A 15,755-nucleotide genomic window follows, 5' to 3' on the forward strand; every position below is an offset into this window, starting at 1 on the left:
CAGTACAAGGATGGACTCACGGTGAACCGGCAGATCATCTCCTCCATTGTTAGGAGGCAACTCAGCGTGATGGACTTGTGAGGGTCCAGGCAAGACACCTATTGTTAAGACTGGAGGGGAGAACAGTGGGGAGGGGAGGGACCAAGGGGACGAAGAGGGAGACCCCAGTGCCTATTAAACTGCATTGCAAAATAAAGAAAAAAAAAAAGTGGAAGCCTGGCTGCTTCCAGGGGCACACACCGCAGGGTGACACCTCCCAGAGGAGCCTCTTTTCAAGGCTGCCTTCACTCTGCCAGGCAGCTCCGGGTTGAGCAGGTGTGTTGGCGGGGCAGTGGGAGGGAGCAAGGGAGTCAGGGCTGAAGGGATGCCAGGGCTGCTGCCTCTGCTGCTCCGGGGAGGGACTTCCCAGCACCAAGGCAATTAGCAGATCAAAAGGCTAGATGCAGCTCCTTCATCCAACAATTAAAAACACCACCAAGCTTGTCAAGCTTAGCAATCAAGTGACAGTATCAAGCTGTCATCCAAAGTTGCCACTACTCTACTGCAAAATGAGAATTTAAACTATACCCAAATCTTTGCTGTCTGGGTGTTTACAAATTAGACGGCTACGGAAATGCTGGGTTATTTATTCAGTCAGATCTTACAGTTTGCCACCATTCAAGTACTTACTACTACTTAAGAATGTGTTCCTTCAAGTCCACGCATCAGTACTCCGAGCAGATGAGGATTTATTAAATAACTGAAAGAGCCCATCCAAAAAAGAAAAAATGATTTGCTTTACATTAACTATAAAAAGGTGTACTCCAGCAGTCATCCTTCACCCACGGCACAGGCATGCTTCAATAAGAAGTGAGTATCTCCCCTGCATCAGACGCCATGTTGGGAGCTGGGTATCCATTAGAAAACAATATCCAGGACATTCTTGCTGCACTCCCAACTCACAGCACTCAGGACAGCAAGGGAAACAAGCTACAGAACTAGCGTGCTTGAAAAGAGCTGATAGGAAACAATGGCAGGGAACTGTGTGTCAGAGAGAGAAACAGGGAGCGGGGAGGGAGGGAGGGAGGGAGGGGGGGGGAGACAGAGAGAGAGAGAGGGAGAGAGGGAGGGAGGGGGAGGGAGGGACAAGAAGGGGGGAGGGAGGGAGGGAGGGAGGGAGGGGGAGGGAGGGACAAGAAGGGGGGAGGGACAAGGAGGGGGAGGGAGACAGAGAGGGAGGGAGGGAGAGGGAGGGAAGGGAGAGAGAGGGAGGGAAGGGAGAGAGAGGGAAGGAAGGGAGAGAGAGGGAGGGAGGGAGAGGGAGGGGGAGGGAAGGGGAGGGAGAAAGAGGGAGAGGGAGAGAGAGGGAGGGAGGGAGACAGAGAGAGGGAGGGAGGGAGGGAGACAGAGAGAGAGGGAGGGAGAGAGAGGGAGGGAGGGAGAGAGACAGAGAGAGAGGGAGGGAGGGAAAGGGAGAGAGAGAGAGAGAGAGGGAGGGAGGGAGGGAGGGAGACAGAGAGGGAGGGAGGGAGGGAGGGAGAGGGAGAGAGAAAGAGGGAGGGAGGGAGACAGAGAGGGAGGGAGAGGGAGAGAGAGAGAGGGAGGGAAGAAGAGGGAGGGAGGGAGGGAGGGAGACAGGGGGAGGGAGGGAGGGAGGGAAGGGAGAGAGAGGGAGAGAGAGAAAGTGAGCATGCTGGAGCCTGGGTTTCCTTCTGAGGATCAAAAAGAAAGACACTCCCAAGTCTGCAGGACAAAGTTGGGAGCAGGAGCAGGATAACACAGAGGAGACACCAGAGCCCGGGGGGGGGGGGGGGGGGGGGACAGCTGCTCTAGGAGAGCTTCAAGAGAACAAGCAACACACCAGAGACCCCACACAGAGCACACACGAAATGGAACTAAGGATAAGGACTTGGGCGCTGTAGCATTCACAGCAGATACGTACACGACATTAAAATAGCAATCAACACCCCAGTCACAGCATTTTCGGGAAATGAAGTCAGCTCGTTCCAACATCTGAGTGGGGAAAGCATATATCACAGGATAATAACAATTACACTGCCGACCGGATGAGAAAGCATCCAGTAAAATTCTAGAGCAGTCCAATTCCAAACAACATCAGGTGTGTGCGTGGCAGGGAGCATGATCCAATTGCATATTAATTGAAAAAGGGGTGGCCTAATGGAGAAAGAAAGAGAAACAACAAATTGAAAATTAAGAATGTAATTTTAAAATTAAAATAAAACAACTACACTGTCTCTATGTGCCAGTGTTTCAAGGAATCCTGTCCCTAGAATTCCCTGTTGGATTCTTGGCATGCCTGTGGAATAAATATGTTGGCTACTTGGATGGAGTCCAAACGAAACAACTCAAATCATGAAAGAAAGGCTTACAAGGAGAGATTAAAGGGGAAAAAACATGTACAACTCCAGCATGTCAGAAACTAAAGAAACGTTACGGTTTACAAATATTTGAAACATGTAAACTTGAGGTGAAAAGAATTTGTCCTGTAGAATGTTACACAACTGTACTTTAGAAAGAAAAAAAAAAGAAGATACACCCCCCCAAAAAAACAATGCTAATTGTTTCCAGTGAGAACCACTCGGGCCACAGATCCATTCCAGGGTGAGGAGGAAGGCCATGGACCACCAGCTCATCTCCATCACTCCAGCAGCCTAAGCTCAGACACACATCTCACTCGGGACCCTGAGCTGTGCAGCTCCGGAACCGCACAGGGACCCACCAGAGCAGGGTGGAAGTAGGTCAGGGCATGACTGCACAAGGCATGCATTCCCCGGCAGTGCGTTAAATTTAGCAGGGAGCCTTCTGGGGATCTGGGGCTTCTCTCTGCAACTGTGTCATGGAGAACGGGTTCCTGCGTTTGGAGCTATAAGACCTAGTTCTGGGTGCCAACAACCTTTTCTGCTCTCCAACTCCTGCCTCAGCTGTGGAGGAGACTGCGGACAGTCCCACTGGGTTGGCTATGACTTGTAGACAAACACAAAAGCAAAGTGCTTAAAGTCGTTGTCAGTGAGATGTGCTGCTTACCAAGGTGAACTTACTGTGTCCAGGGCTGCAAGGCGAAAGCCATCTCAAAGAATATTGACTGGAAAGACTCTTAAATTTACTTCAATAGATTATTAAATAAATTTAATTAAATAGATCATTTAATTATTTGTTTTATTGAAAAGTCAGACAGGACTTCCATCTGCTGATTCACTGTCCAAGTGACTGTAACAGCCAGAGCTGCGTGGATCCAAAGCCAGGATCCAGGGGCCTCTTCCAGGTCTCCCACGCAGGTGCAGGGTCCAAAGGCCTTGGGCCATCCTCGACTGTATTCCCAGGCCACAAGCAGGGAGCTGGATGGAAAGCGGGACCACCAGAACACTTACCGGCACCCACAGAGTATCCCAGTATGTGCAAGGCGAGGACTTCAGCTGCTAGGCTACCCCACAAGGCCCAGATTCTTTAATTTTGTCATTGGAACTCCACAATGCTGTTGAAATCACCCAGGAAAATAAAGCAAACATGGATGATACCACTGGAGAAACTAATAAATGGCTGAGTCCCTGTTAGAATGGGAAAGACCTCATAGGTCAGGCCGCAAAACAGAGGTGAGCACGAGGAGGACTGAGAACCAGAACCGAGACCAACAGCAGCTTCCACAAAAGCAGGGTGAAAAAGGCACAATCGTGGAAATTCGACTTAAGAGCTGGAAAGTCTGAGAAACAGAAAATGTTGCTGGTCGCTAAGTAATCGTCACGCGATACAAACATTTAATAAAGACCAGTGCCAGTGAGTGCCCTAAAACTAAAGATGGGAACTACCAGAGCTGGGAACATGCTGGAAGGCCTACCCCAAATCCCAAGAGAGCCCCACACCCACTGGAAAAGTGTGTCTAAGTGGACACGTGGCAAGGGAAGAAACCAGGCCGAGGAGCCATGGAGGACGGAGAGGACGCCAGGAAGGACACCGGAGGCTCCAGAGAGGAACCGAGTGCCACTTGCTATTGGCAAGGACTGTTCATACACATCCAACTGCGGTGCGCAATCAAATTTTCAAAAACTCCAGCGGAGTCCAAGAAAAGAAAGGCAGGCCCAGCCTAGTAGCCAAGTAGCTAAATCCTCACCTTGCATGCATGGAGATCCCATATGGGTACCTATCCAAGTCCCAGCTGCCTCACTTCCCTTCCAGCTGCCTGCTTATGGCCTGGGAAAGCAGTCAAGGACAGCCCAGAGCCTTAGGTCTGCGTACCCACATGGAAGATCTGGAAGAGGCTCCTGGCTCCTGGCTTTGGATCAGCTCAGCTCTGGTCATTGAAGCCATGTGGGGAGTGAACCAGCAGATGGAAGATCTTTCTGTAAATCTGCCCTTCCAATAAAAATATTTAAGTCAAAAAAAAAAAAAAAAAAGAAAGAAAGAAAAAGAAAAAAGGAAAGAAAAGCAAGCCAAGCACCACGCTAACGGCCCCAGGCAGAGCGATTCGGCACAAACAGTAGCAGCTCTGCTCTCAGAGCACACGGCTCAGGAGCGAAGGCCAGTGGTGCCCTGCACTTCAGGTCACACGTCCTAGGACGCTCGGGCTCCCCCTCTCTGAGTTATGATCAAGAATCCTTTCCCTAATAGGCGGGGGAATGTTGAAGGGACTCAAGAACGGGTGTGGCGACGCTTGTCCACTGTCAAGGACTCTGCTCAGGCAGAGGAGATGTCGTCTCACCAAACAGAGACCTTTTCATGACCTTGGAAAATACTTCTGCAAGCCTAAATGTTTAAAATAAACAGATTTTGGTTAAACAATTGTTTAAACAACCCATGGTTTTCTAGTTGATTTGACTTCAGATCATCCGGTGACTTTGGCTGAAATGTCTTAATGCAGTTATATTTAAAAAAAAAAGCATTGATTGAGGAAGACAAATTAAAATGCCTTCACAAAACTAGTGCAAGTTAAACTTCGGCTAACCTTTATCCCTTCCTATGCGTCTGAGAATTATGGAAGGAGTCATTCCTTCACAGCGATGGAACAGGACGGAGAAGCACTAGAAAGAAACCAGAACTTCACGCCCAGTTAAATTTGTGAGAAAACACTCTCCTGACTTTCTCCCCAGTTCCTGGCTCCTCCCTCTGCCTCTCACATGCCTCTGGATGTCATATGAACTCTAAGCAAAAGGCGTAGGCCCCGAGTTCTGAACTGGCAAAGAGCTACAGCATTTTTGTCAACTTCAATTTCCAAAGTAGCCAGCAGCCATTTGGTTAGAGACGAGCCGTGTGAGTGACAGATAATCAAGTCCCTTTGATAAGCGGCCTCGGTCACATACAGCATGTACGACTCAGAGACGCCAGCTTCCTTCTGTAGTTGAGGGCAGCCTTGACATTTGAACTCAGCTTTCATTCTCACTTGCTGCTAAGGAGCTGTGTGCTCACAGGACAATACTGAGCCTGCCTGGTAAGGCCCCCTGCCTCACACAGCTGTGAGAATTCACAAGGCTGACCCCAAGAGGGGGTGCAGAGTGGGTGCCCAACACACACTGGATTGCCTACCGCATCTGAGGAGCCATGGCAGTGTTTTGGTAGCACTTTGGCTATTACGGTGGCAGTCCCCAGATAAACAGAACAAGACAGAATAATGCCCTGCTCAAAAAAAAAAAAAAAAAAAAAGGATTGTCTGTAGGTCAAAACTCAAGTTAGCCAGAATTGTTAGAACCTTTGTTTTACTTGGAAGCTCTTCTTTTTAGTTGGGGATTCCTATTTTTTAATTATATGTTTATATAATTTAACTATATTAGACATATATATATATATATTTGAGACAGAGAAAAGAGGGGCTGCTGCAGTGGCATAGCATGCCAATCTCTGCCTGCAGTTCTGGGACAGGTAGGACTAGAACAGGTACTGGTTCTAGCCCTAGCTGCTCCACTTCCACCAGCTTTCTGCTTATGGCCTGGGAAAGCAACAAAGGATGGCTCAAGTCCTTTCACCCTTGTGTAGGGGGCTTGGAGGACTTTCCAGGCTCCTGGATTCAGACTGGCTCAGCTCTGACCATTGGCCATTTGCAGAGTGAACCAGTAGGTGGAGGATATCTCTCTCGTTCTCTTTCCCTACTTCTCTCTGTAAATCTTTCAAATAGGAATAAAACTGTTAAAACAGCACGAAACAGTGCTTCCACTCTCACACACCTGCAACAGTGAAGCAAGAGGCTGAAGCCAAGACAGGAACCCAGCTGAGGTCTCCAACATGGCTGCCAGGATCCAGGAAGCTGCAGCCAGAAGTCAGGGCCAGGACTCCAACTAGGCCCCTGCTGTGGGACGCAATGCCTTAACCGCTAAGGCAGAGGCCAGTCCCTAACTGCAGATTCCTAACATGGAAAGCACTTCATATCCTTGCTGCGCTTGAACGGTACATTTTTAACAGTGCTCTCGCAGGAGCAGCAGCAGACGAAAAATGCTTTCAATGTAGGCTCACTTAACAACAAGCTCTGCAAGACAGGGTTATGTAAGAAAGTAAGAAACAAAGCTTTTATGGTTCCTCAAACTACTTCTGACCTATTTTTATATAAAATGCTTACGGCTGGCTCAAATGTGCAAGCGCTTCTAAGAGCACACTCATTGGGTGTGTAAAGGGCAGGTCGGTGCAGGGCAGCTGGCTGAGTGAACCTGGTTATTCCGGGGCTACAGCTGCTGCTTGGCTCTGGGGTTTGTCCTCTCCAGCACTAGTCCGAGGTACTGGCTCTGAAGCACCAAACACACAACAACAACAACTTGAATTACAAATGTTCAAAGCACCGTGAACCGTCATTTGGTTTTTGTTCGTGGGTGACATTCTACAAGAGTTAGGGGTTAGAATACAGAGTGAAACTACAAGAGAGTAAAAAAAAAAAAAAAACAAAAATGTGGAAAACTGAAGTTGAGGCAACACCTGGGAGGGACAAGGCCTGATGATGACCCAGATGTGAAGATGGACAGAGGACTGTTGTCTGACCGGCAGCGGGAAGATGTACATTACTGGAACGACACTGTTCATCATTTCAACCAATGTGTTCTGCATTGGTTCCACTTGACTGTCCTGGGATTTTCTCCTCTGTAGCATGAACCCTTTCTCACCCTGGCTGACCTCATACAACCTGTAGCATCGCGAAAATCTAAATGTCACTCTGACCTCGGTACAAGGGGCTTAAAGGATTACTTGGCATGCTCCAAATACGCCACTGTCAAGTGCCAAGTACAAGTCTTGAAGAACACATGGTGGTCTAACCTTGCGTCCAGGTGACTTTCAAATCCAGAACATGCCTGTCTAACTAGGGATTCAGATGTGGCCTGCCCATCTGTGGCACACGATGCCGTATTAAGAGCTCAATCAGCCTAATAACACGTCTGTTTTGGCAAACAAAGAATGTAAAACTCAGGCAATCTTCCTTCTCCATAGTAACAATCACATTCCCAAGTGCTTTAGTGCTTAAAAAGCTTTCACCTAAATTCTTTGACTTAAATCCTCTATTCTGTGTCATGCACTATAAACCTTCTGTTGAATAAATCCTACACAGCTCTTACTACTGCAGTCATGTGCTTCTAAAAGCAAAACAGCAGTACGGTTTCTTCTAAAATACAACCACACAGTTGCAGGATGCCTTGTCTGCGTCGAGAGAGCCACTCCTTTTCTTGCAAAATTGAGTTCTGGGTTTTACAAGGCCATTACTTCATTACTCTGGGGTGAAAAAAATAAATAAATATTACAGGATAACACTTTCTCTGGCATGATGACAAAGTTTCCAAATAAGTGTCTTCTCCAGGTGCCCCCTTAACCAGTAAGCAAGTTTTCAAGACCAAGACGAAACAGTTCTAATGAGAATCTTTTCCTATTGTGAATGCTGTTTTGGTGCCCTTGAACATGGAGCACAAGCAGTGAGCCTTTCTTTAGGGCATACGTTCAATAATGGCATCGATTATTGTACTATTCATGCCCAAGGTCATGTGTTTGGGCCTTGACACCTTCCCCTCACCACTCTCTCTCACACACACATTCTCTCTCTAAACAGTCCCACCCCTACACTAGAAGACATCCCTACTTTTTTGTATCATTTGCTAGTCTCTTTTGCACGCATACTTCACTGCTGTGTGTGTCTTACCTGTCATGTCAAGTACCTTTCATTCTCTCAGACCCACTTTCTAGAGAGCCCAGGAACTTGAAAAGTCAAGCAAAAGAAACTTTTCCACAACGCCCTACCTAGGGCCTCAGCATAACATCTCTAATTTCAGGCAGTCATGAGTTTTCTGATTCTTTCCTAAGGGTTCTCAACTGGGGCTGTGCAGATCAACACACAGGGCAAGGGCCCTCTCCACCAGGGGTGGCTGGAAACCACTGCCCAGTGGGCAGCCCCACGCAAGGCCCCAAACAAGTCACAGCCCTGGAGCTGCTCACAACTCACACACACTTCATTTTCACTGAGGTTTTGCAACTCAGGATTAGGTAGGCTTTTTTTTTTTATTATTTCCTCCAAGGCAAACAGCACATTTCTTCAGGTTTGCTGGTTTGCAACTTTCTAGTAAGAGTGTCCAGCACATGGAGTGCCTCAGTGGGCACCCAGCAAAGGAAAGGATGGTGGGGACAGACAGAGCAAGCAGGACGGACGAGGGAGGGATGGGGATGGGAAGAGAAGGGAAAGGAAGAGGGGAGGGAGAGAGGAGGCTTTTTATTTTAAGAATCTGACACAGAAAGGATGCTACTGGAAGCAGCTGTTTGGCTTGATGTCAGCAAATGCATAAAAAAAAATGGGGAGAACTTGTAGGCAGGGAGTAAGAGCAAGCGTGTAGCAGCCTTCAGAGCTGTGCCACCAGATGCTAGGACTGATCTTTGAAGAAAAGTCAATTAAAACTAAAATAAATGACCTCAAGTCACTGTTGGTTACTGCCTCTCGCCAGGTACCTATAAAGGGATTCATGGCTGGCTGGAATGGGCAATGCTTTATTGTGCCATGTCACCTCTCTGGGAACCTGCTGGCTCCAGGCCACAGACACTTGACAACCACAAGGGACCACAACCACTTCCACATGTGGTACGTATGTGCAGGCATGAAGCTCAACGCACACGTTCCTGTGAACCAAGGTAATCAAATTCCCATTACCAAAGCCGACAGCTGGCATGGAGAGCAAGCAACGTGTGCTGAAACTCCCACAGTGACTGCGCTGGTGCCTCCCAGCTCCGTATCTGCTTGGGTAAGGACACGGGAGACTCTTGTTAACAAATGGCTCGACTTAAGTGTGCAGGTTGCTGCGTTTGCTGAGGCAACAGGACACCCTATAGGAAACAGGGTAGGCTCTCCCTCTTTCTCAGGAAGCAGGGGAAGCTATCTGATAATAGCAGCTTCATGCAGGGTACAAAGCCATTTTCTGGGGATTTGTAAATGACCATTGACTGGTTCTCTTTTTTTTACACATTGTCCTTTAAAGATCTCCATTGCTTATCCTGACACCTGGTGGTGAGGGGACAGCTGACGGCCACACTCCTTTTCCTGTCCAGGGTGCTCTCAAACACAAGCCCAGATCTTGTAAAGGTATTCTCCATCACAATTAAGCAGTAATTCATTCAGTTTAAGCGTTTATAGGACTACACTTCTAAGAGGATTCTGTAAGGGAAACCCTGAGACTCATTTCCACCAAGACTTTGCTCACCTGGAAGACCAGGAGACCGTAAATACATTCACCTGCATTTACTGAAAACCCAATCATTGCATGTGTTCTGATAAAAAGCACAAATGCTGGCCATCTTCCTTAAACCACAGGTTAAGAACTCAACTACATGCGGGGGTTGGCTTTACTTTTCTGTGATTTTTTTTTTCTTTCGTGATGTCTGTTAAAAATAATTACATATTTCCAAAATTTTCTATTTTTCACTAATCATCCACATGGCATAATTTATCCCCCCCAGCCTATTACATCATCAGTCACACTCAAAGCCACAGCACCTTCAAGGGGATGCAGTGAACAGCAGCCATTAGGGTGGCTTTCTTAGGCTTTAGCAAACTGTCCAATGAGGCCATTTTTACAAGCATGGCACGCAAATCACAGCACGTAAGCCATCCCACTATCCAAGACTTTAAAACAAAGAGTTTCAAGAAAAGTTTATGAAGCTAAAAACTTGATCAACAACAATGAAATCCACTGTGTGGTTTGTCAGGTTAGATTCCAAAACTGGCAACCCTGTGTTTTCCAGTGGTACAGGGGGAATGCTGCTATTTTGTTCCAGCTCTATAGCTCATATTGTTTCACACTGCTCTACACTTTGTGAAAGCAAAAGCTGGACACATGCCAACTCTTCAACTATTCCTCTACGGTCCCCTAGTTCCTGGATGCACCTTTCCTGTCATCAGGCTGCCTCTGTTTCTAAGGGAGGCTTCCATTAGGGCAAGATGCAGAAGTAACAATCCTCCACTGGCTTTAGAGTGCTGCTGCGATGCCAGGACCAAGGAAGGCAAGTAGGCCACTAAACCTCTTCCACCAGGAAGGGTTCACAGCAAGTTTGTCTGTTTTTTCCTTAAAGCCATGCACCTTTTTTTTTTTTTAAAGATCTATTCATTTTATTACAGCCAGATATACACAGAGGAGGAGAGACAGAGAGGAAGATCTTCCGTCCGATGATTCACTCCCCAAGTGAGCCGCAACGGGCCGGTGCGCGCCGATCCGATGCCGGGAACCTGGAACCTCTTCCGGGTCTCCCACACGGGTGCAGTGTCCCAAAGCATTGGGCTGTCCTCAACTGCTTTCCCAGGCCACAAGCAGGGAGCTGGATGGGAAGTGGAGCTGCCGGGATTAGAACCGGCACCCATATGGGATCCCGGGGCTTTCAAGGCGAGGACTTTAGCCGCTAGACCACGCCGCCGGGCCCAAAGCCATGCACCTTTAAGACAAACCACATTTCAACCCACAGGGGATATTTCAGCAACAATGGGGGGGGGGGGAACTTGTTCAAGACCACAGACACACTGAGTCCAAGGTGCCCAGGAAGATGGTCACAGCCGTCAGCTGTATTTCACTTCATTATGACTGCTAACTTGGCATTTCGAAAACTGGTCAGGAATAAATCTTTCATCTTGGGTTTTACACTACAAAGTGAATGGATGGGCGAGACAATGAAGACCCCAGTGTGTGAAAACAAGTATTGTTATACAGAAATCTGTTATGTCTGCACAAATACTATTACATGATTCTTAGAGCGAAGGCAGAGAGGGAGAGTTTTCAGGCATGGATTTGCTCTCTAGTTAACTAGGAACTACCATGGCTAGAGTGCAGCAATGCCAAGTGGCATGTAGTCTGGATGGTTTTAGACAGGGCCATTTGCGTAAGGGTTTTTAGGCACAAACTACAAGCTTGGGGACGAGTTGCCTAAGATGTCATGTGCTGCTGGCAACCGTGTGCTTGTTATTGAATTTTTTTTTTAGAGAAACCCATAATGATGAATAATTTAAGAGCTAATAAAATATTCAATCTGACTGATCCATTGGTTTAATTTTAAAATAAAGGCGACTCATTAAGGGAGTCACAAAGCCTTCCTTATCAAGTTGCAGGCGCCCACTCCACAAGGCCTTAAGTGCCCCAGGACAGGGGCAGCAGATGCCTGAGGGAGCGGCCTGGGGTCAACTCCAGCTTCTTTAAGTTGGTCCAAAGTTTAATTGCTCTGAGCTGTCACAGCCAACTGCATACTGCCTTCCTCCACAGAACCCAAGCAGGGGCATGAGTGTCAAACGACAAGGAGAATGCATTATGGCAGGTTGCTTCCCTAAAGCCCAGGCTCCCTCTCCCCGAAGAAAAAAGCCGCCCGCAAGAGTGGGGAGCACGCGGTTGCCCGCATCCTCTAGGCAGAACCGAGTGGGAGAGCCAAGCACCCACTCCACTGCCGGCTTGGCCGCAGCTGCTGCTGCTGCGGGGAACTGTGCGCTCTGCAAGGGTTCCTCCTGGAACCCGAGCTGCCGACCAGGAGCCAGGGGACTCGCCCCTGCTCCCCGCGCGCTCCGGCATCCTGGCCTCACCACCCACGTGCGCCTACTAACCGCCGGCCGCACCCTCCCCTCTGCAAGCCGCGCGCGCCCCCCGCGTGCGCTGCACTTCGTTACGGGAGCGCGGTGCGGGTGCGTGGCAGCGGCCGAGTGTGCGTGCGTGTGTATACGTGTGTGTGTTCACGCTGGGAGGCGGGGGGAAAGAGGACGAGACACGAGAGTGCCTGCAGTTCTTCCCTATGAAGGATCAAAGTAAGGAAACAATCCAGTCGGGAAATCAGAGCTGGGGAAAAAGAAAAAAGCCTGGGCCGGAGCCGACCGCGGAGCCCACCGCTCCCCTAGCCTCCCGCCGAGGGGCGGCCGGGCCTGCTCGGGTCGCTGCGCGTGGGGATCGCTGCGGAGCGCTCCTTTCCACACTCACACACTGGAGGGAGGACGCCCAAGCAAGCTGCGGCCAGGCCTCCTCCCCCGACCGCGGGCAGCTGTCCTAGAACCCTCCGAATTCCCCGGGGGTGGCGCCGACGGGTGCGTGCACTGCGGAGTAGCCTGTTCATGAAGTGTCTGCTCTGGGTAGCCCGCCGGTGCGACCTAGCCTTGGCCCGAAGCTGCCCGCTTCCCCTACGTCCTCCTGCCCTTTCTGGGCTCCCACTCGGCCCCTGCCGGCGACAGGAAGACGGCGCCAGGCGCGGCTCAGCCCGACCCCGACCCCGACGGCTCGCCTGCGCAACTAGACAGGAGACTCACCCACGTCCCCCAAGATTTTTTCACAGGTGTTTTTTTCCCGCCCCCGCCCTGCCTGCCTTCCTGCAAGTCACGGAAAGCACGGGCAGCGTGACTCCTACAACTTTTCGGCTCCAAGGAGCCAGCTCGAGGCTGGCCGGCTCCCAGGCGGGCACAGGCTGTGCGGGGAGATGGAGAGGTGTGCGTGGTGAGCGATGCTGAGCCCGGGAGGAAGGGAGGCAGTCCCAGGGACCTGCCACACGCGTCTCCACCTCTCCCACGCCCGAACTCCTAGGACCGGCGCAGGGTAGCAAGGGCTTGTCCCAGCCAGGCCTCCTTCCACAGCAACTACAGTACCAAGCGAGGCGCCCGGCCTGGCCGCCACTGCGGCCCCCGCCGAACCCCGCCCGACAGTCGCCGCCCGCCCGCGAGGCCTGGAAAGGAGTTGGCGTGGCAACCCCCGACGCGTGGCTGGGACCCCGGAGCCAGAGCCCTTCGTGCTCCCACGTTGCTGTATTCCACCACGGAGCCTCGTACCCTCCCTCCGTCCCTCAGCACCCCTCGGTCTCCCTCAGACCCGCGCACTTGGCGAGCACTTTCTCCGGGCACTTCCAGGGCGCACGCACCCTCGGCCCGCGCCGCAGGGACCGCCTCCAGCGCCCCTGCACGCAAGTCCCAGGGGTTCTCCGCACATCCCCGCACCCGTCCAGCCAGGCCCCGCCGCCGCCTCCTCACCTCTACCGAGCTGAGGGACTCCGAGGCTGAGGCCAACCAAGAGCCAGGCGGCCACGGCGCGCTTCATGGTCCGGTGTCCGGGCGTGCTCCTCCGGGATGCCGAGGGGTCCTCGCCAAGGGCAGGGCGGCCGACGAGGAGGCTCCGGGAAGACGGACTGCCTGCCCGCAGCGCGCCGGGCCGGCGGTTCCCGGAGAGGCGGCGCGCGGGCGCGGCTAACGGGCGTCCCGGCCGGCGGCGGGCAGCTCCGGGGCCGCCTGCGGGCGGGCGGGCGGGCGCGGTGCGGGCTCCCGCGGCGGCTCCGGGGCCCCGCGCGGCTCTCGGCGCCGCCGCTGCGGGGCTGCCGACTTGGAGAACAATGAAGCGGGAGACGGCAGGCGAGCGAGCGGCGGCTAGGAGCGCACTGTGTACAAACAGAGGCGGCGTGCGTGTGAGCCCAGCCGCCGCTCCTCCTCCTCTCCCCGCCTATCCTCGTCTCCTCCCAACCCTCCTCGCTCTCCCTCCTCCGACACCCCCCTCCAGCCAGCCTGCTCCCTCTCCCCCCGCCGCTCCTCTGCCGGGAGAGAAAAGCAGGCAACCCCAGCCACGCCCAGCACCTGCCGCCCCCTCCCCGAATTGCCTGTATTGTCTATACTCCACACCTGCCACAGCCTAGGGATTGAAAGATCTTATCGTGTGCCTGCGAGTCTCCGGGTTCACCTCGTCAGGGACTCCCCTAAACTTCCTGTCTCAGTATAGCCAGGGAAAGAAGTTGGGGGATTTTTTTTTTAAGTGTCTCTCTCTCTCGGGGGGCACAGAGCTTTTGTGAACCTCCCAGTCCCACCAGGTGAATTTTGCGGGATTTCTTGGGCAAGGCAGCTGGGTCCGCAGCTAGATTGCCATCAGCTGGGAATGGAGCTACGCCTGCGCTCGCTGGGGCTCGCGCCAGGAGCCTGGAGAAGGCGGTGGGCGCTGACGCCCGGAGCAGCCCACTCTCTAATGCGATGACTGGGGGGGGGGGGGGGGGAGTTCGGGGACCTGCAGGGACACAGAAGGCGAGGGCAGACGCTGGCAGCATCGCAAAGCTGGAGCAGATCTTCCTGCTACCCACCCACACCCATACCTATGGACCGGTCTCTGCAAAAGCAAGTGTTTGAGCCAAAAACGTAACTCGCGGCTTACACGTGTGCTTTTGGCTGTGTCCTTCCGTTAGAATGACTGTTGGCCGCACACGGATTCAAACCGTGCAGTTTCAGGTACCAGAATGAAACACAGCTGTGGTTGTTATTTTTTTTTTTTTTTCCTCTCTTCTTTTTCTTAGGGAGAGAGGGAAAGAGACAGAAACACAGAGACATTGTAGGAAGCATTGTAGGAAGCAAGAAGCTGCACGGAAAAATTACTCAAAATAATAGGTCAGTTAAGCCGGGGAGCATCTGCTCTACCTGCCTCTCTGAAATTCTTGAACTTCCATTTCTGCCTGCCTTTTGGAGTCTGAGATCAAGGGTACAAGGCTGAGGAAGAAATAATTCTAAAGCCCAAGAAGGTGAGCTCGCTCATTCACTGGAACACAAAGGAACAAGCACAGTAGGCAAATCTTTTCAGAGAGCAAGGTTTGTTCACGTCTTGGGTGGGAGGGTAGACAGAAACACACGTATTAAATCACTTTATTAAGGGAAAGAGGGAGTGTGATTTGTTTATAACTCCCCCCCCCCTTTTTTAACGCTTAAAGCTACAGATGTTAGAATAAGAGATACAGACTGGCAGCCCAGTACTTTGCAACAGATTTCCAACTTCCTGCGACCTCATCATGACTTCATCTTTGAGTGTGCGCTCTGACAGGCCGCGGCATCTTCACGGGAAGCATGTCTTTGGTTTTTGAAATGAGACGTGTCACACTCGTTTTGCAATACTGCTCATAGAGAATCGTGCCTACACCCCTGAAATGTAAAGTTAGAAACCAATCTCATGGGAAGACTGAGGAAAAACAGCATGCTGACAGTTTTATAAATTTTGCGTTTTATTCCGTTTCTATTTTTCTGATGATACTTGAATGTTAATAAAGTGTGTTAGGCAGTTAAGTGACATTTGGCCATGGAATATGTTAAGCATTTCTCTTCATCCCCCCCCCCCCTTTTTGTAATTTAAGGAAAGGTTTTTAAAAATTCTTGAGGGCATAAAGCTACATTAAGTGCATATTCTATGCCTGGAGCAGGGACAGTAAATCATTCTTCATTACCTAGTAGACAATGTGTGAGTGATGTTGCCAGTCAATACCTCTACTTCCTGAAGTTCCATTTGCAATAAAAATTAATATATATATGAGAGAGACATAGAGCAAGGTGAGTAGCTATTCTCTTCCTCCCC

General features: G+C 50.9%; 1 protein-coding gene across 2 annotated transcripts in view; it reads right to left on the minus strand.

Annotated features, from left to right (window-relative positions):
* The window catches only part of EDIL3 (EGF like repeats and discoidin domains 3), a 287,743-nt gene extending 274,169 nt beyond the window's left edge, over positions 1-13,574 (minus strand). For both annotated transcript variants that reach the window (XM_004586218.2, XM_058656184.1), the window contains exon 1: positions 13,415-13,574. In XM_004586218.2, the coding sequence (XP_004586275.2) occupies positions 13,415-13,481 (67 nt within the window). In that variant the 5' untranslated portion in view covers positions 13,482-13,574. The remainder of the gene's footprint in view (positions 1-13,414) is intronic.
* Positions 13,575-15,755: the final 2,181 nt, after the last annotated feature.

This window comes from Ochotona princeps, chromosome 28 (genome assembly GCF_030435755.1).
Source record: "Ochotona princeps isolate mOchPri1 chromosome 28, mOchPri1.hap1, whole genome shotgun sequence".
Taxonomy (NCBI): domain Eukaryota; kingdom Metazoa; phylum Chordata; class Mammalia; order Lagomorpha; family Ochotonidae; genus Ochotona; species Ochotona princeps.